The sequence below is a fragment of the Amia ocellicauda genome, chromosome 11 (assembly GCF_036373705.1).
Source record: "Amia ocellicauda isolate fAmiCal2 chromosome 11, fAmiCal2.hap1, whole genome shotgun sequence".
Classification (NCBI taxonomy): domain Eukaryota; kingdom Metazoa; phylum Chordata; class Actinopteri; order Amiiformes; family Amiidae; genus Amia; species Amia ocellicauda.
Window position 1 is genome coordinate 22,167,308 of NC_089860.1, and position 25,348 is coordinate 22,192,655.

Sequence of the window (25,348 nt, forward strand, 5' to 3'; positions counted from 1 at the left end):
GGGCAACCCCACGAGCGGGTCTGCGCAGCTTGGATTAGCTGGCGCAGATATTTGTGTTTGGGATAACTGTCTCATACTGGACGATTGATTGACATATTTGTATTGACTTTCCGAATTCAGACACTCGTACCAGTGATCTGATGGAATTTGTTCCATTCGTTCTGTGAACTGTGTCTGTCATGCAGAGCATCTGGGGAAGATGAGCTGTTGATAAGGAAGTGATTATATGCTTTGAGGTTTCATACGTCTCTATATACCCCTCTCTGCTCCGCTTGGCCGATGTGGTAAAATAATGGTAACTTATATTGTACAGTGGTAAAAACATGGTCTGCCAGGGGGAAAGAGGGAAAAAAGGATCCCAGTAGCTTCTAAAGAATTAACTGTTTTGTTAAAAAGGTTTTGAACCTCAGTGTGGTTCATCTGTGAATATTCAAACCCAGTGGGTCTGGGCGATGAATTACACAAGAGTAGTTTCTCATCAGAAGTGTTTTGCCAAAGAAATTAGATTCTGCTGAGAAGTTCGATGACAACAAATATTTTCTCATCTAGGTCTTCTGCTGACCATGAATTTATTCCTCTTTGTCTTTAAACTGAAGGCCTCCAATATGATCAAGGTGAGGGGGCAGACAGCAGGGGCCACTCTGAAGGAAGTAGGAACTGTAAAACTGAACATTAAAACTGGCCACACTTGATACTGTCCCTGTGGTTTGTCTTCCCAAGAAAGCGAAACGTGTGGTTATGGAGATGGAAGGAATTTCATGTTGGTTAACTCATAAACACAATTCAGTCTTCTTATCAACATGTTTTTTTTATTTTTGTTTGTCTTGCCGGCATCTTTAAAGGTAATGTCCTGCAGAAGTGTAACAGATAATCTCTTTCTGCTGCCATAATGTGATGAAAGGCAAAGGAAAACCTGCTCAGAGAGAAACAAAATCAATCCTATTCGCTTGCTTTATTTAGTAAATCAATCGTGTCTTGATACAGTGACAGCCATTACATCAGTAACTCCTGCTCATTTACCGCTGCATAGAAATACAAAGCTGAAGGACAGTGTGACACCACATGAGGACGTGACCCAGGAAGCATGTTCGATTCTACATACCTTCCTACCAGTATTAACACCAGCAATCACTACTGTCATTAGAACGTGTGTGAGATTCCCTGCACTTCATTTGATTTCTTATCACTGAGGTTTGACAGAAGATGGTAATGAATGATAGGGTAGTTGGGTGGGAGAAAATGTCATTTAATGTAGCCCTAATGTAGATGTCACTTAATAATGTATTTCTAAGGAATATCCTGGCAGGCTTTTCCCCAGAAATCCTAATCTAAGTTTCCATTTAAGAACCATATTCCTCATGAGCATTTTCCATAATGTGACTCTGACTGCCCCCCAGATGTGCTGTAGATCCGGGCAGAGAGAGTCGGAGTGGTGTCCATAAAGGGAACTGAAGCAGGCCAATACCTGGCCATGAACACAAACGGGGCACTGTACGGGTCGGTAAGTACCATCCTGATTGTGGCAGCTCTGGCAGTCCCCAGCACAAGGCTCTTTAAAATCATCCTTGATAAACATGTAGCTGGAGCGTTGATCTAAAGAAGACCTCTCCCCCAAAGTTATCAGATTTCCTGAGCTCATCGGCCCATGAACTGTTCTACATCAAAGTGGCAGTCTTGGGAGGATGGCACAGAGAATGGGCCAAAGGGCTTGGAATCGCTGCTGTGAAATGTCTGGGGAATAAGGCCTGGAGGTAATAAAAAACTTTGAAGTGGACGAGAGCCGAAATCCCGAAACAGAGCTACGAACCCAGGCAAACCGGCATTTCCAAAATATGGTATGGATTGACATCAGGCATACATCAAGCCTCCTCCAATAGGAGACTGGGGGGTTAGCACAAATCCAACCTCGCACACTCAAGAACCAATCACCTATGATCTATCAGGCATTAAAAGGCAACGCACAGCAACTTTCTCTCTCTCTCTAACCTGAACCAGTAACTCGCTGCCACAGCTCAACCTGTAGCTCTGTTGCCAGAAACGGAACCGGAAACCAACTAAGTCTTTGCCGGCAAAAGAAGAGTTAACTAGGAGAAGGAGATTGAGCCGTACGAAGAATTCTTTAAAGAACTTTATTAAGTAAAGAACTTTAGAAACTGCGCCTGTACCCACCTGATCAGCGGAGTGTATGCAGCTGGACAATTGACTAAGTCAACTGTAAAACAGAAGTGTTCAGTCATTTAAATAGCTATTTAGTCTTAAGAAACTTGACCCTCGGAAACGAACAGGGCCCTGCTTTCCTCAAAGACTTTGTCTTCATGTAACTATGGTGGAAAACCCTGCTTACAAAGAAGACATCCTGTGCACAACCTTGGAGTCTTCAAACCAGTGGAAAATCTGTTTGGAAAAGACTCTACTTTCGCAAACCCCAACTTCCAGGTGCATCGACTGAAGTGGAAGTTATTGGACAAAGCCGAACCAGACTGCCTTTGTTCCAAACCACCTCGTGCCGTGTGTTTTTATTTGAGCCCGAAGACAGAGAGGCCTCTCTGCGACGAAGTTCAGATAAGTTTAACAGTTGGAGTTTATTATTCATGACATTTGAGAAATCAATTAGAAATGTTATTCTGTGAGTCATAAACTTTAGAATGTATAACATCATTTAGTATTTTCTTAAATATAAATGTGTGTTGCATTAAACTGTTTTGTTTGACAATAAGAAATAAAATCTGTCAACGACGAGAAATATCTTCTCATTCCCGTTTAACTGTTTAGTCTGAAATTGATACACGTTAATAGACACTAGATTATAGGCGGCCCTGCCTATCCTTAATCATTGAACAGTAATCAATTAGGGAGAATCTTTCTCGGCACCCAAACATAAATGAGACTGAAATATACACTCACCTAAAGGATTATTAGGAACACCATACTAATACTGTGTTTGACCCCCTTTCGCCTTCAGAACTGCCTTAATTCTACGTGGCATTGATTCAACAAGGTGCTGAAAGCATTCTTTAGAAATGTTGGCCCATATTGATAGGATAGCATCTTGCAGTTGATGGAGATTTGTGGGATGCACATCCAGGGCACGAAGCTCCCGTTCCACCACATCCCAAAGATGCTCTATTGGGTTGAGATCTGGTGACTGTGGGGGCCAGTTTAGTACAGTGAACTCATTGTCATGTTCAAGAAACCAATTTGAAATGATTCGACCTTTGTGACATGGTGCATTATCCTGCAGGAAGTAGCCATCAGAGGATGGGTACATGGTGGTCATAAAGGGATGGACATGGTCAGAAACAATGCTCAGGTAGGCCGTGGCATTTAAACGATGCCCAATTGGCACTAAGGGGCCTAAAGTGTGCCAAGAAAACATCCCCCACACCATTACACCACCACCACCAGCCTGCACAGTGGTAACGGCATGATGGATCCATGTTCTCATTCTGTTTACGCCAAATTCTGACTCTACCATCTGAATGTCTCAACAGAAATCGAGACTCATCAGACCAGGCAACATTTTTCCAGTCTTCAACTGTCCAATTTTGGTGAGCTTGTGCAAATTGTAGCCTCTTTTTCCTATTTGTAGTGGAGATGAGTGGTACCCGGTGGGGTCTTCTGCTGTTGTAGCCCATCCGCCTCAAGGTTGTACATGTTGTGGCTTCACAAATGCTTTGCTGCATACCTCGGTTGTAACGAGTGGTTATTTCAGTCAAAGTTGCTCTTCTATCAGCTTGAATCAGTCGGCCCTTTCTCCTCTGACCTCTAGCATCAACAAGGCATTTTCGCCCACAGGACTGCCGCATACTGGATGTTTTTCCCTTTTCACAGCATTCTTTGTAAACCCTAGAAATGGTTGTGCGTGAAAATCCCAGTAACTGAGCAGATTGTGAAATACTCAGACCGGCCCGTCTGGCACCAACAACCATGCCACGCTCACAATTGCTTAAATCACCTTTCTTTCCCATTCAGACATTCAGTTTGGAGTTCAGGAGATTGTCTTGACCAGGACCACACCCCTAAATGCATTGAAGCAACTGCCATGTGATTGGTTGGTTAGATAATTGCATTAATGAGAAATTGAACAGGTGTTCCTAATAATCCTTTAGGTGAGTGTATAACGAGAAGTTATTTGACTTAAATACTAACCTGCATTAGTTATTTAATGTCCGACTAATAATAATAATGAGAGACTCACCTTCGTCTTACTAACCGGTATTGTATTCAATGTGTTTGTAATTTTGTGTAACGTTTTGTGTGTTATCATATGCGATACCATGTTCTTTGATTTGGACACAGAAGTGATTTGTCATTGATTTGTTGATCTTGAGTGAATTTTAATTAGTTTTTCCCTTTTTGTATAACTAGTGTAGTGCTACATTTGATCTTTGTTTTTAATACATTTGAGAATTTATGTCTTTGGAATTGGTGTCTGCGTCCAATTATTTCAGAAATTTAGTTCTACAAGATTCTAGGATTCTTGATAAGGTGATACTTAAATTCACATCTTTAACTGAAATGTACAAGTGTACCTTATGCTACAACAGGAACTGGTATGTGTGCCTCTGTCAGTGTATGATAATTAACCATAGAACCACCCCCTGGAAGCCCAGAGAAGTCTGTGCTAACACCCTCCCAAAACATATAATGTACACAGCTTCAGCAATATCTGTGCAATGTGTCCTCTGAGCCAGTTGCTTATCATTTCTCTGGCATTCATTATCACTGGACTCTCACTTAATTGGACTCTTAATTGTACTACTCATGTTCTTATTAGGTCTTTCCAATTAAAGTGCAGAATATTAAGGACTCTATCTACTACTTTTAAAATATGAAGTATGAATAAGAATACAAACTATTCTCAAGCAAAGTTATATACACTTACCTATATTAAATCATTATTTCAGACATTTGACAGTAACATTAGAATTATGTTGTGGAGCTGCAGTTACTGGTATAACCTGCTGGGGACTACACCCATCTCTGATTCAATATTAGTGAGCTGTGCCTATAAATTGGGAACTTTTGAAGTCTTGTTGCCCCAAGCATTTTTGGCATTAAGGGAACTGTAAATATAGCTGCTAATAAATACAATACATATTTCCAGTGAGTTGTGTACTTCTTGCTGTGTTGTCCACATTCATTCTACATACCATGTCTCTCTGAGTAGACCTCATACACATTGCAGAAAGGAAGGTATAAAATCCCCTTCCGAAAAGAGAATTAAACACCGCCGGCGTTTTCTTCCACTAGATTAATTTACTACGAGTAAGATTATGGGTTCTGGCCAGAGAGGATAAAATCAGAGCACTTCCCAACCATTGCTGCACAAGCTGTTCAGACTTTAGTCCAACCTTAAAAAGATACAATCACTGACCCACCATCAAGTCATCAATTGCATACTCCAGTCTTTATGCTGACTTCTGTTTGGCAGAGGATTCTTTGTTAAGCCCGGAAACCCATTCATCAACAGTAGCCAGTGATGGTTTCAGATTTTCTGACAGCTGTGTTATAAAAGCTGGCCACAAGGTGTCAGAATTACATTGCAAGAAACTTAATTTGTAAACCCCACATACTGTGCTGCAACGACTTCAGTTCAAAAATGGTGCTTTTCATGCTTTGTTGCAAATACCAGAGCGAAGGATAACAGTGGCCCTGTGAGATGTACTTCACAACTTTCTGTTTAGACATTAAAATGCTGCCTACATATGACTACATTGTATAGTTTACTGTATTTCCTATACACGTGTGTAAATTTGAATTTGTAAATTGCATTATGCTTTGAACTGTACTGTAATTTTGCACTGTGTATTGCTCTTATTCGTAAGTAACCCTGGATAAGGGCATTGGCCAGTGAATAAATAGATAAATAAATGTAAAATATAATTTCAAAGAAAAAAGATTGCTATTTTATTGATTTAATTGAAATGCACAGTAAATGGAATCCATGTATTTATTCAATAATAACAAAATAATAATTTAGGTACAAGAGTTTTCAATTAGCTTAATTGCCTAGCATCTGGACAAAATAATAATGATCAAATTCCACAAACACCTGAGAGGGGAATCAACTGTCCAAGATGCAGGGTGATTAATGTTAATTTAATTAAAGGGTTATTGTGTAATTGGATTTTTAAAATCTAATAGTTGCAGGTAGCTCAGGAGAGCACTGGGCTGAATCATCCAGAGATCAGGAAACAGAGCAGTCTGTGGGACCAACAGGACCAGGGATGTGTCCACACCAGTCACAGCTAACCTCATCTGTCTGTCTTCCGCCCCTGTCTCCAGGAATTATGTGAATATTCACATTGTACAATATGCATTTTGTTACGTTTTTAAATAAATCCACACAGGTATGCTGCAAAACAATAAACACACTAGGATCAGTGGAGATCCTGTAGTCATAGTTAATCATACCTACATACAGACTGTGTATATGAATTACAGCTACACAATGTATTTGCTGCAAATTAAGTGTTTTTTGTTCACTCGACTTCAACAGAGCTCACTCAGCAGAGCAGTCTGTGGGCCCAAATACGTCCCATGAGCAGCAATGGTAGTTGTCATAAACCCCATAGCCCATTCTCATATTTAGGAGCCTATTAGGAGCTGGGTCCTAGTGGCCATTTAAATGATCTCTTGCGCCCCCTGGTGTCCCCAACTGCACACTGTAAATTGTAAACTATTATTTAATCTTATCTGACGAGGGAGAGCTCCTTCAGAGTGTAAGCAAGAGAGAGGAACAGAGAGCCACAGGTAGAAAGAGGATGAGAGCGAAGGAAGAACACAGGAGAATTACACAGGGAGGGGGAGGGAGGGATGAGAGGGGAACTGAGACAGATGGACAGAGAAATAAGTGAGAAGAGTCAGAAGGGAATCTCAGAGCCGTCCCCAATGGCCACACAACAGCCATGTCTGTCACTGTGTGTTTACTACGGTACACCAGACCAACTTCACCATGTTTTTAAGACCAACAAGCACAGTGTATAGTATAGAATATACTTTTATTTACATTTGTCTTTGTTTACATTAAATTTTGGAAGTTTTATATATATATATATATATACACTCACCTAAAGGATTATTAGGAACACCATACTAATACTGTGTTTGACCCCCTTTCGCCTTCAGAACTGCCTTAATTCTACGTGGCATTGATTCAACAAGGTGCTGAAAGCATTCTTTAGAAATGTTGGCCCATATTGATAGGATAGCATCTTGCAGTTGATGGAGATTTGTGGGATGCACATCCAGGGCACGAAGCTCCCGTTCCACCACATCCCAAAGATGCTCTATTGGGTTGAGATCTGGTGACTGTGGGGGCCAGTTTAGTACAGTGAACTCATTGTCATGTTCAAGAAACCAATTTGAAATGATTCGACCTTTGTGACATGGTGCATTATCCTGCTGGAAGTAGCCATCAGAGGATGGGTACATGGTGGTCATAAAGGGATGGACATGGTCAGAAACAATGCTCAGGTAGGCCGTGGCATTTAAACGATGCCCAATAGGCACTAAGGGGCCTAAAGTGTGCCAATAAAACATCCCCCACACCATTACACCACCACCACCAGCCTGCACAGTGGTAACAAGGCATGATGGATCCATGTTCTCATTCTGTTTACGCCAAATTCTGACTCTACCATCTGAATGTCTTAACAGAAATCGAGACTCATCAGACCAGGCAACATTTTTCCAGTCTTCAACTGTCCAATTTTGGTGAGCTTGTGCAAATTGTAGCCTCTTTTTCCTATTTGTAGTGGAACTGAGTGGTACCCGGTGGGGTCTTCTGCTGTTGTAGCCCATCCGCCTCAAGGTTGTACGTGTTGTGGCTTCACAAATGCTTTGCTGCATACCTCGGTTGTAACGAGTGGTTATTTCAGTCAAAGTTGCTCTTCTATCAGCTTGAATCAGTCGGCCCATTCTCCTCTGACCTCTAGCATCAACAAGGCATTTTCGCCCACAGGACTGCCGCATACTGGATGTTTTTCCCTTTTCACACCATTCTTTGTAAACCCTAGAAATGGTTGTGCGTGAAAATCCCAGTAACTGAGCAGATTGTGAAATACTCAGACCGGCCCGTCTGGCACCAACAACCATGCCACGCTCAAAATTGCTTAAATCACCTTTCTTTCCCATTCAGACATTCAGTTTGGAGTTCAGGAGATTGTCTTGACCAGGACCACACCCCTAAATGCATTGAAGCAACTGCCATGTGATTGGTTGTTAGATAATTGCATTAATGAGAAATTGAACAGGTGTTCCTAATAATCCTTTAGGTGAGTGGATATATATATAGACACAAATATATTACAAAATTATTTTTAGGACACAAAAGCACCTACAGGCCAATTCAAATGAATAGTATATTTCCTAGCATGTTCAGATTATATTTTCAAAGTGGATCCCAGCTAAAATAAAATAAAGATAGAAAACAGATAAAAAAACAACTTGGATCCACCTAGAAAGACTGCTTTCCACTGCAAGAGGTCCGATCACATACACGTGGGACAGGCGTGTCCTGCACACTGAGGGGGAAATCCATGCCTTCGGGACTGAAAGACACAGATTCCAACAAACAGCAGAGGCCAATGGCAGCCTGGGAATGTCCCTAAAGAGCGTCTCCGAGTTCCTGCCTCTCATGCACATCCACTTGTGTTTGAAATACTGGATCACTTTGTCTTGTAACTCGGGGGAGAGGTTATTATTTATTTATTTATTTATTTATTTATTTATTAGCAGACGCCCTTGTCCAGGGTGAGTTACAAAATATCAGAGCAATGCAAAGTGCAATAATACAGTGCAGTTCAAGCATAATACATTTTACAAATGTAGAATTTACACAAGTGTACAGGAGATACAGTAAGCAATATATAAGGTCTGACATCCTAGATTGAATATTATCCCTCAAGACACTCTTTATGTCATGAAATGATAATAAACACAAGGTAGCTGTTACGTGCTAGTCTAAGGGCTGGCGATCTGCTATTGTGACACATGTCACTATAAAAGAAGTATTAATAATCAAGAATACACAGTTAATATCTTTCCATACTGTGGAAATGGTTTCAATCGATGTCTTAATTGTATTTCAATTTAAAAGGCAATTCTTGTCAGATACAGGCCAATGTCATTCCAAGCATTTCAACAAAACCTGGAAAAATATGCAATATGATTTTTTATTTTACATTCTGAAATGAATAAGTCACTTTTTAGGTTTCTTTGAAGCTCTTTATTTATAAAGTTTTATTTTGTTCCCATCTTCCCATGTTTTTATCTGGTTCATAGACTTATAAACAGCCAGGGAAGTAGAGAACTCAAGTGTGGGACGAAGCAGGCAGGTAACATTCCAGGTCAAAGAGCTGGCAAATAAAGCAATGGAGGCAAGGCAAGAGGCGTAGTTCGGTTTGCAGGCAAAGGGTCAGTGAATCGGGTGACCAAGAAGTCAGAGGACAATCCAGAGGTCAGAGTATAGAGAAGTCACAAAGGTCAGGCAAATAGAAGGCGGGCCTAATGTTGAGAAATGCTGCTGGAAACAAACCAGACTGAGCATTGAATTGCAGTAATGGGGGTTTAAATGCAGAGCAGAGGGAAGCAGGAGCCAGGGATGTGTAGTGTTGGTTCAATGGGAGCAGACTGTTGAGGGTGCAAGAGCACATGATGCTGGGGAATGTGAGGTTTGAGGATTTTTAAGTATGCCCTAGGGCCAATCATGCTTTGAATATAATACTTGTCACTCAAGTAAAAAATGCTTAACATACATGAAGTAAAATAATTCTAATGGTACTGTAGGTAATTTTGCCATAAGGACACATATTAAGAAAAACAAACTTCAACTCTGAAGTGCTTTATATTAGTTTCGCGATCAGCCCTCAGTTATCACTCATATTTGATATCACCCATCGGATGTCAGTCTTTTTTGGCATCAAGCATCATGCCGATTTATTGTCAGATCTCATGCATCACTCCAATTTAATGCCAGGTGTCACTCGAATGTAATATCAGGTGTCACTCTGATTTTGTGTCAGGTATCAGAGTCTGCTTATTCTGGAACTTAATTTAATAGCCAGTCAAATGGCTGAACCATCATTACTGTTATTTCATTGGTTACAGGGAAGTAACGGGTGCTCCTGCTCCAGCTGGTCGTTGTCTTCCAGCTGCTGCTCTAGGAAGCACAGGTTGCGGAACTTCTCGGCGTACGCGCTGTGCTGCTTCTGCAGCTCCGCCTCGATCATCTCGTACTCGTCCATGAAGGCAGGGCTGCAGGGAACAGAAGGAGAGGGGCAGGGAGATGAGGGAAGGCCAGGCATGCTGTACAGCGACAGTGTTTACAACTTCATGTGTAAAGAAATGGGAGTCTTATTTCCACTCCTTCTAGGTTATAACAGTTTTTGAATGCCTGTTCTCATATCCAACTGGATAGACGATCAGTATGTTAAATCGACAGAAGACAAGAGAGAAACACACTTTATGTCAGTCATTAAAAAATACAGTTTTCTGAGTGCTAGCCTTGTCCACACTCATGGACAATGATTCAGCACTGAAACACCTCTGAGGAGCAGGGCTGCTGGGTGGTTTGTTCAATGCAATCCTCTCCTCGGGGTATAAACCATGTCTGGGTCTGGGTCACTATCGGGGAGCAGCACACAGCTGAGCCAGTGGCTTGTATCTGCTGGCGTTCAGAAGGCTGGGTGTCCTCAGCTTACTTGACCCAAGCCACCCCCGTATCTGGTCACACTCCTGTCACTGTGGACGCGCACAACACCAAGTGCTGGTTCTTTGTGACTGAAAACAGATGGGCGTGCAAAGGGGAGAAAGTGACTGGGACTGGGATGGGGTCGCCAAGGGCCGGCAGGCCAGCTCTCACCGCATGCTCTCGAGGGTCTGCAGACGATTCCAATTCCTCTTCAAATCCTGCGTTTTGTTCTCTATCTTTGCCTCCAGGCTGGTTATGTCGGAGGCCACGTTCTTCAGCATGCCATTGGTCTTCAGGGTTTGCTCCTAATGCAGATAGAGAAAGACACTGTCAAGTTTGATCAGTGCATCTTGTCTGTGCTCCTCATGAGGGAGGACTTGACACACCCAGTCAACAGACGTTTTAAGATGGGTTGTAAAGAATTGACCTCTCCCAACAGTGAACATGGTTTGCTTGACAGACTCAACCTTCATGAAAACAAATGCTTGGTTTTTAACACATTCAAGAATATACAAGAGATGTGATCTTGTAGAAGATCCACAGTGTTCCCTACATTCCTCCTATCACGGGTCTCTTCGTTCTCTGCAACACGCTTGCACGCTTGTTTGGGGGCCAGGGGCCAATGGGAGAGGGACAGCTGACTGCAACACTCACCTGAACCTCCCTGACCGCTGCACAGAGGGCCTGCGTGGTCCCGTTTATATCCAGGGGTCTGGTGATAGTGGCTGTCCTCATTTCCTGAAGAACAGTACAGTCTTACACCTCTTTCCAAACCTCACCCGTCAACTCACTCTTTCTCTCGGCAGCCATCCTAAAGCGAGGTCCATGCTGTGATCACTGTCCCTACCCGTCGAGTGAGTGTCTCACAAGTACTGTGTATTTGTTTGAGGGTCCGGTTGCTGCCTTTTATTGTTCGTTATCTGAGATTTTCAAGCTTCTGGACAATATGATATACTAATAATAGGTTAACTGTGCTTAAGTCATTGGCAATGATGATTAAGTACTGATGTGAATTCCCCACTCACCCTCAGTCCCACCTCCTTCCCCAGCAGGTCGCACAGCAATGCCCCTGTGAAGGTGATCTCTGAGGCCAACTGCCTCGAGGCCTTTAAATCTGCGATCTGTAAAAGGTGCCGAAGCGGAAAGTCAAAGGGGTAAATTGGGATGCCGTTGAAAGTAGGAATGGTTTAACTGGTTTTGTTTAGTTTAATTTCAGTAATTTAGCCAAATCCTGAGCTAAAATTTTAATTACCAACCAAATTAGGGTACATTTTTTGGGGGGTCTCCAGTAAACATAGGCAGACGTTAAGGTTCGGGTTGCTTTGCTACTGACTGGCGTGAATTGGGTATAGACCTGTATGGGCCTGGCATGATATATTGGTATCGGCTAAATGAGGTGGATAATACAATTGATTATGGCGTCATGTCTCTGCATTTGGCACCACAATATAGTATTACAGTTTTTACAGGTTATAAATTATGATGTAAGTGTTAGGCTAAATATTTGTCATGTCTGTATGAAGTGAAGATTTTGAAGTTTAAGGTAGTTAGGCAACCCACTGATCTAATAAAACAAGGCGCACACACTTAACGTTAAACATGATATCCATATCCCCTCATCTTGGACCCCAGGTCAAATGTAAACTTGCTGTCCTGCTCCACCTGGCCCCCAGTAGCCACGTCTTTGGTGTTCATGGCGAGGTAGAGCACAGAGGTGATCTTCAGCATTTCTCTTACAGCGCACCCGTCTGCCTGGTACAGCCTTCTTGTGTTCACCTTGATGTTAGCCTTCATGGTCTGCGGGGAAACCAGGGCTGTGATCAGTGGCCACAGCGAATAGCTACAGGTTCATCCTATGGAGGATGTGTATATTATTACTTAAGGTACATTAAGGGCTTATATTTACAAAACCAAGCCCAGTCTCAGTTTACCATGAACTGGGCCACAGCTTTGATGAAGACAACGCGGTCTGCCTCTGTGTCAACATCAGTGGGAATGTCCGTGTGTGGTTCATATCTGTGAATGTGAAACAAAATTAGTTCAGAACTGAAGAGGCCTTCGTTCAATGTGTTCAAAGTCACCTGTAGGTGAGTATCCGACTCTCAGGGCAAGCTCTCTCCTAACCTCTCCAAATGACCCCTAATTATTATTCTTATTTATTTATTAGCAGACGCCCTTATCCAGGGTTACTTGCAGTTTTCCCAAGAAATATTTAAAAGCATTACAGAAAAGTGCAGTAATACAATTAGTACAAAATACGATAAGCATACATCCTAGTACAATGTACAATGAAACAATACAGTCCCAGGTATGTAACTTCCTTTGGAACAATAGAAATAAGAGACAGCTTGAGAAATCATGAATGATGCTTTCGGAGAAAGGCTCTTTGCATCCTAGATAGACCACCTGGACTTCAACATGAATCTTAAGGTGGTCCATTCAGGGCTTTTAAGTCTTCTGTTTGTCAGTGTGACTTTTAATAATTTAGGAATCGATGTCATGTCTACATGACTCCCTCACATGGGAGAAACAACAGTTGTCCATGGGCAGCATCACACTTAAAAGATATTTGTTTTTCGACTGATAAAGTGTTTAGAGCCCTCTTCCTGACAGACAGACAGACAGACCTCTTCACCAGCCACACTAATATCTCCGCCACCAGGGTGAAGTTTGGGGTCCTGAAGTTATCCAGGGAAATGAGGCGGGGGTAGCCCAGGGCCCTCATCATCTCTGTGAAATCTGCAAACACAGAAAAGAAAAGCAAAAGTTAGGAGATAATCTAAAATCCTCGAACTCTTACTCAGCATCATGGTGATGTGAAGAACTGTTTTATGATGTGACAATATTCAGTCAGTACTTACTCCTCAGGTCTCTGTAGGACATGGTGTTTGGACCTGTAGATCTGACGTCAGTGGGTTCTGTTGGTTTGATGTACAGTAATGAATAATACCAAAATTAAACAAATATGTTGTAACTATTTCTCAAGTGACACTACCATATCATTGTTTCAGACACCATATGAAAGTACATTTGATGGGATTTAATTTCATATTGAGACAAAAAACTGAGGCCAAGAGAAAAATAAAGAAACAGGGTTTGAATGTACATTTACATGTAATTAACACAGAATGCATGTTTTAATTTTCCTCTCAAACTTCTTCCCCATCATTCACTTTTCTTATGTATAAGACTGTTATTATGTGTGTGCGTGTGTCTGTCACTGTGCTTGTGTATCAGCATGTGTGTGTGTATATGTGTATGTGTATATTCAATATGTGTGTGTATATGTGTATGTGTATATTCAATATGTGTGTGTGTATATGTGTATGTGTATGTGTATGTGTATACACACAGGTGTGTATATGTGTATGTGTATATTCAATGTGTTTGTGTGTTTGTGTGTGTGTGTGTATATGTGTATGTGTATATTCAATATGTGTGTGTGTATATGTATATTCAATATGTTTATGTGTGTACATGTGTATGTGTATATTCAATAGGTCTGTGTGTGTGTTCAGTATGTGTGTACATGTGTATGTGTATATTCAATAGGTCTGTGTGTGTGTGTTCAGTATGTGTGTACATGTGTATGTGTATATTCAATAGGTCTGTGTGTGTGTGTTCAGTATGTGTGTACATGTGTATGTGTATATTCAATAGGTCTGTGTTTGTGTTCAGTATGTGTGTACATGTGTATGTGTATATTCAATAGGTCTGTGTGTGTGTTCAGTATGTGTGTACATGTGTATGTGTATATTCAATAGGTCTGTGTGTGTGTGTTCAGTATGTGTGTACATGTGTATGTGTATATTCAATATGTCTGTGTGTGTGTGTTCAGTATGTGTGTACATGTGTATGTGTATATTCAATATGTCTGTGTGTGTGTGTTCAGTATGTGTGTACATGTGTATGTGTATATTCAATATGTCTGTGTGTGTGTTCAGTATGTGTGTACATGTGTATGTGTATATTCAATAGGTCTGTGTGTGTGTGTTCAGTATGTGTGTACATGTGTATGTGTATATTCAATATGTCTGTGTGTGTGTGTTCAGTATGTGTGTACATGTGTATGTGTATATTCAATATGTCTGTGTGTGTGTGTTCAGTATGTGTGTACATGTGTATGTGTATATTCAATATGTCTGTGTGTGTGTGTTCAGTATGTGTGTACATGTGTATGTGTATATTCAATAGGTCTGTGTGTGTGTGTTCAGTATGTGTGTACATGTGTATGTGTATATTCAATAGGTCTGTGTGTGTGTTCAGTATGTGTGTACATGTGTATGTGTATATTCAATATGTCTGTGTGTGTGTGTTCAGTATGTGTGTACATGTGTATGTGTATATTCAATATGTCTGTGTGTGTGTGTTCAGTATGTGTGTACATGTGTATGTGTATATTCAATAGGTCTGTGTGTGTGTGTTCAGTATGTGTGTACATGTGTATGTGTATATTCAATAGGTCTGTGTGTGTGTTCAGTATGTGTGTACATGTGTATGTGTATATTCAATATGTCTGTGTGTGTGTGTTCAGTATGTGTGTACATGTGTATGTGTATATTCAATATGTCTGTGTGTGTGTGTTCAGTATGTGTGTACATGTGTATGTGTATATTCAATAGGTCTGTGTGTGTGTGTTCAGTATGTGTGCACACGGGCATAGGCTTGCTCTCAGAATTGGGGAGACATGCATTGAGTCGGCGGGATGTGGGGTGTGTGCAGTTGTAAAGGCTGGGCTACGCGTAGCTGTCGGACAATAACACAAAGACATAGTAAACAGAACAAATGATAGACTGCACAGCTGTACGCTAGTTGTGAAAGACGCTTGTGTTATTAATGAAGAGCGCATGCTCTGTGGTGCAGTGACAGCTCGCCGGCAGCGAGTGGAGGAGCGCGGCTCGTACGTCTCCCCGAGGCCCGGTCTTTATTTCCACGATGCGCGGAAGGTCTTACACTAATTAGCAGCGAACTAACAACCTAGTTTCTGACAATTCGGTTTCAGCTCCAATGACACTGTATTGTACTGTGGCCTATGAATCATGAATATTAAAAAAGGTACAAACGGCAGTGTGGGCAGGTATGCGTTATACTGTTCAATGTCAGTTGTTTTTTAGCGTGCCACTTTCAGTTTAAATAACACTACTTACACCCAAGTCTTCTTCCCGCGCAAAGTCTTAGGTGACGTCACGTTTTAGCTGCCTCGGAATTCGGCGGAAATGATTGAGGTCATCCGAATTCCGGAATGTTTGAATCCATAAAATTGAAATGTTGAGTTTCCCTCGTTAATTAGTCACGGAATATACACATAACCCGAGTACACAGACATCCGTCAATTATTACATTAAAAATCAGTACTCGTATATCAAAATGTGTTATAGGTCTGAAAAAAAAGTTATCTGTCATACCGTTTTACAAAATGAAACGTGATGACAAAGACTACCCACTTCAGAAAGAGACCTACTTTATAAATAAACTCAGACCAACATTAAACTCTTAGTTAAACTATGTTTATGAACCATATTCAATGCTTTTCTGTTTAAACTCATTTAAATGTAAATACATGGTTGCTATGGTAGATAAGAGTTCTTAAGACTAATGTTTAACTTTACATAATATGTTTATTAATCACATGTAACCATGTATTATTGTGATTCATAGATACAGAAACAACTGTGTGTATTTAAGCCGTAACTGAATGAAACATTCCCTGAAGAACCAGAATGGGTGAAACTAGTTTGAATATGCAGACCTTGAGTTCTCCTTTATCTTCTTACATATAACCTGTATATCAACTATCATTTACAATTCAGTTGACAGAACCTCACTCAAATGTGACAGCCAAAAAATCCCCAAAGAAAATAAATCTAATATAGTAGCAAAAATAGGCAATATGTTGACTGTTTTCAATGATATAATGATTGAGGTGTTTTTCCCAAAGAAAACTAGCCCATTCTCAAAACAAATCATGACACGAGGGGGATGTGAACTCAATACGTGTGGGTTACATGCAAGGGGCTTACACTAAACTGCTAGGCTATGGTAACGTTATCGTCTAGCGTGTATAGCATCTTGACTGGACCAATGCCCTACACAGAGTGAGGATAGAGTACGTACAATGAATACCAACAAAGTACAGCTGTGTAATCATATTAGTATGTATTATCAGACTTTTTATCAGTAGTACATTAGTTTAGCGTAATCATTGTCATGGGTTCATAAATCAATGCATATAATAAAATAATTTACAGTTGTGAACACATTACTATAAAAACTTCCTCTATCAATAGGAAAGTACTCATGAGTCCCAATGTGTGATAGTGATATATTCACATTAAAGGAAGGTACAGATATATACTATTAAAAAAGAGTGTTAAGAACATTGTGAAACAACCAGCTCAAAGAAAGGTAGGACCATGTCCAATTTGAACTGCCAGTACCTGCCATCTGTAGTCCTTATGTGTTGTTGTGTGAATGATTTATTTTCTCATTTGAATAACATGTATGTAAAGATATGTGCCGAAATATCTGACTGTGTACAAGAAGTGGTGCCACTATTCGTAGAGATTCGTGTATTTTACCTTAATGCATTCCATGTTACATAATCACGCCTTTCAGTATTTAAACTGTTCTTGTGCTTTGAATGTAATGTTTTAATGAACATGTAATTGCTTGTTACAGGAACCCATGTTTGAATTTCTGCCATGGTATGACAATCCACATGGGACAAAATGGCCTTCAAAATGTTGTGCTTGTCAGTCTGTGGCCTGTCAAACCTCAGTCATACAGACGCATTGCAAGCAGGTTTGATACCAGAAAATCCATAATTTGCACCCATTTCTAATGACACAAACACTGTATAGCATAGTAAATGAAATAACAAAGACATTTGACACACCTATCCAAAATGGGGTAACAGTAAGCTTGTGAAGAAGTTAACAAACACACACACATACATGTTGATACAGCCTTAGTCCAGTCATTCCCAAATCCACCACCAGATGTCGTCTTTACCTCAGTTCAGCTTGGTTCTTGTCAATCATCCTACTACAGCACTATCATCCCCAGCTTATCAAGCAATTACCACACCTGACCCTCGTTAAACCAGTTCACTATTTATACTCATTTGTTTCCACAGATTATTGTGAAGTCTTGTTGGGTTCTGCAGCATTTCTGAATGGTTTCCTTGTGAGTGTTCCTGGTTTTCTGACTATGTCCTCTTGATTAATTGACCTGTTGCCTGTGACCCCTACTACACCCTTTGCCTACATTACATTGCCCCGTTCGCCAGTTTCCTGACCTCTGCTTGTTTCTGACCTGTCTCTGTCGCCCACACTTGGGTCATCCATACCAATTACAGTCTGTTCCAGTGTGTCAAGCCCTGACACACACACACATATATATGTGTGTTTTTCAACCCCAGGGCAGGATTTGCTACGATGAGCAATCTTAAAACAGGAGCAACCGTGTTGAAGGATTTCAGTGAGGCCGACTGCTGACGACCACACTGCTTTAACAGTAGGCTTTTGATGTCTATTTTTGTACTTGAGATAACACTACACATGATAAAGTGAACACACTTGCTCTAGTCTGTCATTTAACAGACACCCTTAATGCAGTTATATTAGTGGACCCAGTACATTGTATAATATCCTATTGGTTCAACTTGATACAAGACTTTATAAATCATAGTTAAATTAGGTGTGATTTGTAACCAAGAACATGTCCTGTCTTGTTGCCTGAGTAAACAGAAATGTAATCTAATGACAACACTTTCTTTTAAAATATGCCCTGCTTTCAGTCATTTGAATGATATTTATAATCACTGGAACAGATATATCTGCTTCACAGTAACTATAAAACGGCTTTCCAGAGCCAGAGCCGGGCCGCCTGTGTTTTTTAGGATTTAATTCCAGATGAGCTGCTACTGATTACGCTATAACTTGAGATGAATGACTGATTAGGTCAAATTGTCTTCTGCTCCACGAGAGTTGCAGATTCTAAGTTACATCACAATCCTATAGCGTGAAATCTTCCATTGTAAATAATATGGGATGAGTTACAGGGTGTTGCTTTAAATATTTAATCCTGTAATTGGGTATTACATTGTTTATAAATGTATAAATATAGATATGCACATAGGATTTTTACCACTTTTATTCTATTAGGTCAATTGATATAACTTTAATAAAGGTCTGCTGAATATCACACAGTCAAGATTGTAAGTGTTTAACCAGAGTAACTGCAATAGTGACAGTAGGGCCCACAATTCACTGTCAGTCCAATGCCCCGGAGCAAGTGTGTTCACTTTGTCAATCAGTAATACTTAATAAACTTGTTCAGCAGATAGCTATTCATAGTGCTATTAGAGAGGATTGCCACTAACAGCATGGAGCTGCCAGGCTGATAGAACTACATTTGTTTTATTATTATTAGATACATTTCTACAAGTTGTTGGAATTTCACAATTGATGATCCTTCCCCAATCACTGTATACTGTTTTAGCAAGTGATTTGCATGTAGTGCCGGGTTTGAGGTCTGAAAACGTCTTCTTTGATGCACCGCTTCTACAAACAGAACAATAACATTGCGGAGAGCTGGCTGGCAGCCATTTTAAAAGCCATCTTATCGTTGGTTGTTGTTGTTTTTGTTGTTGTCTTTTAAAGATTATTTCTATATCGTGAGGAAATTCTGAACTTTTTGGAACATAGGACACTCCCAAAAAGCTGCTAAGGTGAGTTCAACTCATTCAGTTCTTCTCAAGGCTTCTCCCGTACGTACCTGTGCAAGCTTTTTCATGTCTGCACTGACTACATGGAAAGGTGATGCATTCTGCGTGGTTTCCACTGATTTCTCCAGGTGTAGCCAGCTGGTATGGGGCCAGTTACTGACTCCTTAGGTATAGATAGAGATGCACACGGTGAGCTAAAGATGTAAATATATGATTGTGATAATCAAAACAAATCCTCCTCATCAGTGGGGGAGGCATAAGGACTGTACAAATGAAGTGTGAAGCAATTTCATAACAGCATTGGGTCAGTCCAAGGAAGTGTAGGTAAGTAAGCCTTTCCAAAATTTTATATTTGCCTGCCTATTTATAGCTGTCCTCAAAGCCTCTGTCTAAAGGCATTACTTGTTTTGCACTGACAGTGTTTTAGTCACTTTATTTTTATATAAATATATATTTCATCCTGGCACTGAAGGGGCTGGTTTCTTGATTGAGGCTGTGTTATTTCAGAGGAGAGGCATTTTCTGTGCTCCCATGTACCAGCACTCTCAGCTGTTGGAAATATACTGGGTGCAATGACAAGAAATGCTCTGTTTGAAAGGCTAATCCAACTGGAAATTGGTTGTGGGGTTATAAGCCTGTTCTTCCAGGATTAAGACCCATTACCAGGAATTGGCCTTGTTTGTAGCCTCTTGCCCCCTCACATTCCTCTGGTTTGGTTTAAGAACTGTTTTCCCAGGCTTTCCAGATAAAGAGGCAGGGCAGGCTTCTGATGGTAACAGGGCGACTGCTGACTACTGTTCTCCTGTCAGTCTTCACTTAATTGAGAGGGACAGTGTGCGACAGCTGTGAGCATTTACAGTACAGCGGATATTCACTTTCTTCTCGCCAAACAGAAAGGCCCAGGAACACTTTTCCACAAGTTGGGTAAGTCTTCATGTCTTGTTAGGGTGGTTTTCTTAGAAATAAAGAGATAATTCCTCACTGGGTACTACTCACATTTGTGATCAGAAAGTTTAATCCTATCTGAAAAGATGGAAGTACTTTTCCCTGAACATTTGATATGTAGATTAACACGTGCAGAAGTTGTTTTTTGACTGCTATTACATGTGGTGAAATCTCCAGCAGTTTCAGTGATGGGCTCAGAGTCTGAACCCCATTTTCCCACCGCTATCTGTGGCTCCAAATCGAACAGGCTAGCGTTTGTTTTCTCTGGGAGAGACATGTCGGCACATGCTCAAACTCTGCCCCCTTCCCCCCTCCACAGCCCTCACTGGCTGAGAGCAGTGTACCACAGTTCATCTCGTATTTGCTGGAGCTGTTTATTTCATTAGAGGGGCAGATTAGGTTTATAAACACAGAGCAGGGAGTGCTTGCCAGCCTTTACTAAACAATGATATCCACCTCCCCCCCACTTCCACCCCAATTAAGTGAAAGACGATACACAGAGATCTGCGCTCCCTTCATCAGAGAGAATGGTACGTGCCTGCTGAATGTCTTTCAGGCTTGAGGACACTCGCAGGAGAGAGTCTGCAAAATGACGGAGGGGAAAATAAGGGTGCTCTCTCTAGGGCCCGAGACATTCAAGCTCAGCCTGGAGGAATACAAGAAGCCGCGGCTGCTGTATTGCATGAATGAGGGCTACTTTCTTCGGATCCTCCCAGGAGGCGCAGTGGAAGGCAACAGAGACAGGAATGACAAATACAGTAAGATCACGAAACGTGTTGGTTTGCTTGTTTTGATTTCTTGCACAGACGTATGGAGATGTATGGATGAGCAGTAGACGGACAGACCGAGAGATAGGTTAAAGGTAACATGATATAATTAACAAGCTATAACTGAATCTTATTTGCTGACAGCACATTGTATGAGTACAATGCAGCCTAACAGTCACCTGAAATGCAAACAATGACTAGTAATATTCTTACTGTTTTGACAGAGAAGCTACACATTTCATAGATATTCTCAGATGTATAGCTCATTAAGGTCTGATGTTTGACCCTAGTCCAAAGACAACTACTGTTAGTGATTGACTGATGTATTGATGTACTGATTGTCTTGACTTGTTGTTATTGTTGTTAAGAATGTGATGTATTTTGGTGGAAAGCTGAAATGAGACTTGAAACAAAATCACCCTTCACACCTTACTGACCAGAAGGGAGTGTTTGGGTGACATCATCCATATTCAATCAATGTCTTTATTTGGCATTTATTAAGGTACAGACTTAGTCATTCATACATCTTACTTCAGACACAAAACAGGACCATGACTTAGAGAACAGTTTCATATTTGATATTGGAACAGGCCAAATCTCAATATTTACATAAGAAGGTGAAAAAATAGGTAATTTAAATTATCCTCAACCTTTTTCCTCTTTTGTTTAGAAGTCAGTTGAATGTTTTGATACGGTCTTGTGTGAATGAATGGCTTAATATTTCTATAATAATGTTAACCTTTAAAAATAGCATATTGCCTCTCTTTCTAACCAACGGTGGTGTAATTCCTGCTCCTTTACCGCTGCATATAAATAGAAAGCTGAAGGACAGTGTGACACCCAATGAGGACGTGACCCAGGAAGCATGTTCTACATACCTTCCTACCAGTATTAACACCAGCAATCACTACTGTCATTAGAACATGTGTGTGAGATTCCCTGCACTTCATTTGATTTCTTATCACTGAGGTTTGACAGAAGATGGTAATGAATGATAGGGTAGTTGGGTGGGAGAAAATGTCATTTAATGTAGCCCTAATGTAGATGTCACTTAATAATTTATTTCTCAGTAGTATCATGGCAGGCTATTCCCCAGAAATCCTAATCTAAGTTTCCATTTAAGAACCATATTCCTCATGAGCATTTTCCATAATGTGACTCTGACTGCCCCCCAGATGTGTTGCAGATCCGGGCAGAGAGAGTCGGAGTGGTGTCCATAAAGGGAACTGAAGCAGGCCAATACCTGGCCATGAACACAAACGGGGCACTGTACGGGTCGGTAAGTACCATCCTGATTGTGGCAGCTCTGGCAGTCCCCAGCACAAGGCTCTTTAAAATCATCCTTGATAAACATGTATTTTTCTTTTCTCTTTTTAGCAGTCACTGACCGATGAATGTTTATTCTTTGAGACCATTGAGGAAAACCACCACAACACCTACAGGTCTCAGAAGTACCAGGACAGGAACTGGTATGTGGGCATCAAGAAAAATGGACGCACCAAGGCCGGAGCAAAGACTCACATTGGGCAGAAGGCCGTCTGCTTCCTGCCTCTGCCAGTGGATGATAATTAACCATAGAACCACCCCCTGGAAGCCCAGAGAAGTCCATGCTAACACCCTCCCAACACTAGTGCAAGGTGCAACATATAATGTACACAGCTTCAGCAATATCTGTGCAATGTGTCCTCTGAGCCAGTTGCTTATCATTTCTCTGGCATTCATTATCACTGGACTCTCACTTAATTGGACTCTTAATTGTACTACTCATGTTCTTATTAGGTCTTTCCAATTAAAGTGCAGAATATTAAGGAATCTATCTACTACTTTTTAACATAAATGAAAGGTAGAACTACACAAAACATATGACGTCAGTTAAGTAATCAGTTACACATTGGAGAGTTGGAGGGCATTCCATAGAAGAGACTGGGGACCGCTGACCTAAGCGGTCAGTGGGACAAATTATTTATTTGAACTGTGGGGAACAGTTATTTCCAAGCAAATTGACTGTATTTGTGTTTTATTTATTTATTTTCCTCATTGTATTTTTTATTTGGTGGTTATAACTCAACAATAATTTGAAATGATAGATCATTCTATAATACAGCACACCATTATAATGTGATTTTTTAATGTCTTGCTAACTAAAGATTGGAAGGTTGGACTCACATAAAATTATATTTTTGTGAATTACAGGTTTTATTTTTTTAACTAATTACTGTCTCATTTTAAAATTATAGTTTTGTGCCTGTGTTTATATTAAAATAATACAATTTTTGCCACATTTGTATTTGTTTTAAATTGTTTCATTTGTAATACTATTTAGTCACATTACTTTTCCAAGTGAGAGTTTAATGTTTTAAAATATGAAGTATGAATAAGAATACAAACTATTCTCAAGCAAAGTTATATACACTTAACTATATTAAATCATTATTTCAGACATTTGACAGTAACATTAGAATTTTGTTGTGGAGCTGCAGTTACTGGTATAACCTGCTGGGGACTACACCCATCTCTGATTCAATATTAGTGAGCTGTGCCTATAAATTGGGAACTTTTGAAGTCTTGTTGCCCCAAGCATTTTTGGCATTAAGGGAACTGTAACTATAGCTGCTAATAAATACAATACATATTTCCAGTGAGTTGTGTACTTCTTGCTGTGTTGTCCACATTCATTCTACATACCATGTCTCTCTGAGTAGACCTCATACACATTGCAGAAAGGAAGGTATAAAATCCCCTTCCGAAAAGAGAATTAAACACCGCCGGAGTTTTCTTCCACTAGATTAATTTACTACGAGTAAGATTATGGGTTCTGGCCAGAGAGGATAAAATCAGAGCACTTCCCAACCATTGCTGCACAAGCTGTTCAGACTTTAGTCCAACCTTAAAAAGATACAATCACTGACCCACCATCAAGTCATCAATTGCATACTCCAGTCTTTATGCTGACTTCTGTTTGGCAGAGGATTCTTTGTTAAGCCCGGAAACCCATCCATCAACAGTAGCCAGTGATGGTTTCAGATTTTCTGACAGCTGTGTTATAAAAGCTGGCCACAAGGTGTCAGCATTACATTGCAAGAAACTTAATTTGTAAACCCCACATACTGTGCTGCAACGACTTCAGTTCAAAAATGGTGCTTTTCATGCTTTGTTGCAAATACCAGAGCGAAGGATAACAGTGGCCCTGTGAGATGTACTTCACAACTTTCTGTTTAGACATTAAAATGCTGCCCAATGCTGCCCAATGTTGTTGATGTGCAATCAACAACAAAGCCTGCAAGTTTTAGGATTTGAGTTCTGATAGTTTTTTCAGGCTTTCCACTCTGAGGTGGACCTGTTGTCAGGCCCTTTAATGTGCCACTTCCAAAAATAAGGCCCGGTGTCCATCAGAGAGGACTGCATAATTACAGAAAGGCACTAATTGAATTACCAATTGACAGAGTGTTTTATTATTATTATTATTATTATTGTCATTTAGCTGACGCTCTTATCCAGGGCGACTTACATTTGTACCCATTTATACAGTTGGGCTGATTGCATGGTCTGGATGGGATGGACCTGGGAAACTGTCTGAGCAGATCGGGCAATGTTATTAACAACTGAATTAAAACAATAAAATACATACGTTATTATTGTTTAAATTATGGCCTACATTTACTAAGGAGATTCTATGTCGAGGCCAGTGGCTGAAATCTCCCCACATTTCAAATAAAAAATAATAGTGGTGACACTACAATAATGGACACCCATTCTTAACGAGTCTAGGTATAAATCCTACAGGAATAACATGAATACCTCATTAACGTCATCTGAGGTCTGCTGACACGCAGGTGAAGGTCAGGGTTAGGGATAGGGTGTCAGACTTGGTTCAGAGTTTAGGGCTTAGACACATGTGATTGCTGTGGGATTCAGACATTCATTAATGTAAAATGTTACCCCTCCCAAAAAATAAATAAAGGGGATTGGCTGTTTTGGGACTGGGATGATTTTCGGTTTTGTTTCATTTTAACCAGTTGAATCAGATGCACCATGGGACTGTGACACACTACCATGGTATATTTTGACATGGGTTATGTTGGCAGTGAATCAGGAATGCTGGCCAGGGGAGCCACATGTGGAGCTGAGCGTCCCCCAGTGAGGGAGGAGAGCTATGCTGCCCTGGGCTGTGGAGGGGTGGAGGGAGGCTTTAGCAGACCCTAGGCCACAGCA

General features: G+C 40.7%; 2 protein-coding genes across 5 annotated transcripts; one reads left to right on the forward strand and one right to left on the reverse strand.

Annotated features, from left to right (window-relative positions):
- Positions 1-10,100: 10,100 nt before the first annotated feature.
- Positions 10,101-13,579, reverse strand: LOC136762738 (clusterin-associated protein 1 homolog). The gene is made up of 8 exons (XM_066716297.1): positions 13,558-13,579; positions 13,324-13,435; positions 12,628-12,712; positions 12,359-12,493; positions 11,722-11,817; positions 11,351-11,434; positions 10,868-11,001; positions 10,101-10,260 (listed from the first exon to the last, which is right to left on the reverse strand). The coding sequence occupies exons 1-8, from the start codon at positions 13,577-13,579 to the stop codon at positions 10,101-10,103; spliced, it is 828 nt and encodes a 275-aa protein (XP_066572394.1).
- A 3,127-nt stretch (positions 13,580-16,706) lies between these two features.
- On the forward strand, positions 16,707-23,771 carry LOC136763165 (fibroblast growth factor 1). 4 transcript variants are annotated; one of them, XM_066716953.1, is made up of 5 exons: positions 16,707-18,211; positions 19,360-20,348; positions 20,853-21,127; positions 22,312-22,415; positions 22,517-23,771. In XM_066716953.1, the coding sequence occupies exons 3-5, from the start codon at positions 20,959-20,961 to the stop codon at positions 22,706-22,708; spliced, it is 465 nt and encodes a 154-aa protein (XP_066573050.1). In that variant the 5' UTR covers positions 16,707-18,211; positions 19,360-20,348; positions 20,853-20,958; the 3' UTR covers positions 22,709-23,771. The 4 variants fall into 4 exon arrangements, with proteins under 4 accessions (XP_066573050.1, XP_066573048.1, XP_066573047.1 ...); XM_066716951.1 differs by having other exon boundaries at positions 16,733-18,211; positions 20,926-21,127; positions 22,514-23,771; XM_066716950.1 differs by having other exon boundaries at positions 16,734-18,211; positions 22,514-23,771.
- Positions 23,772-25,348: the final 1,577 nt, after the last annotated feature.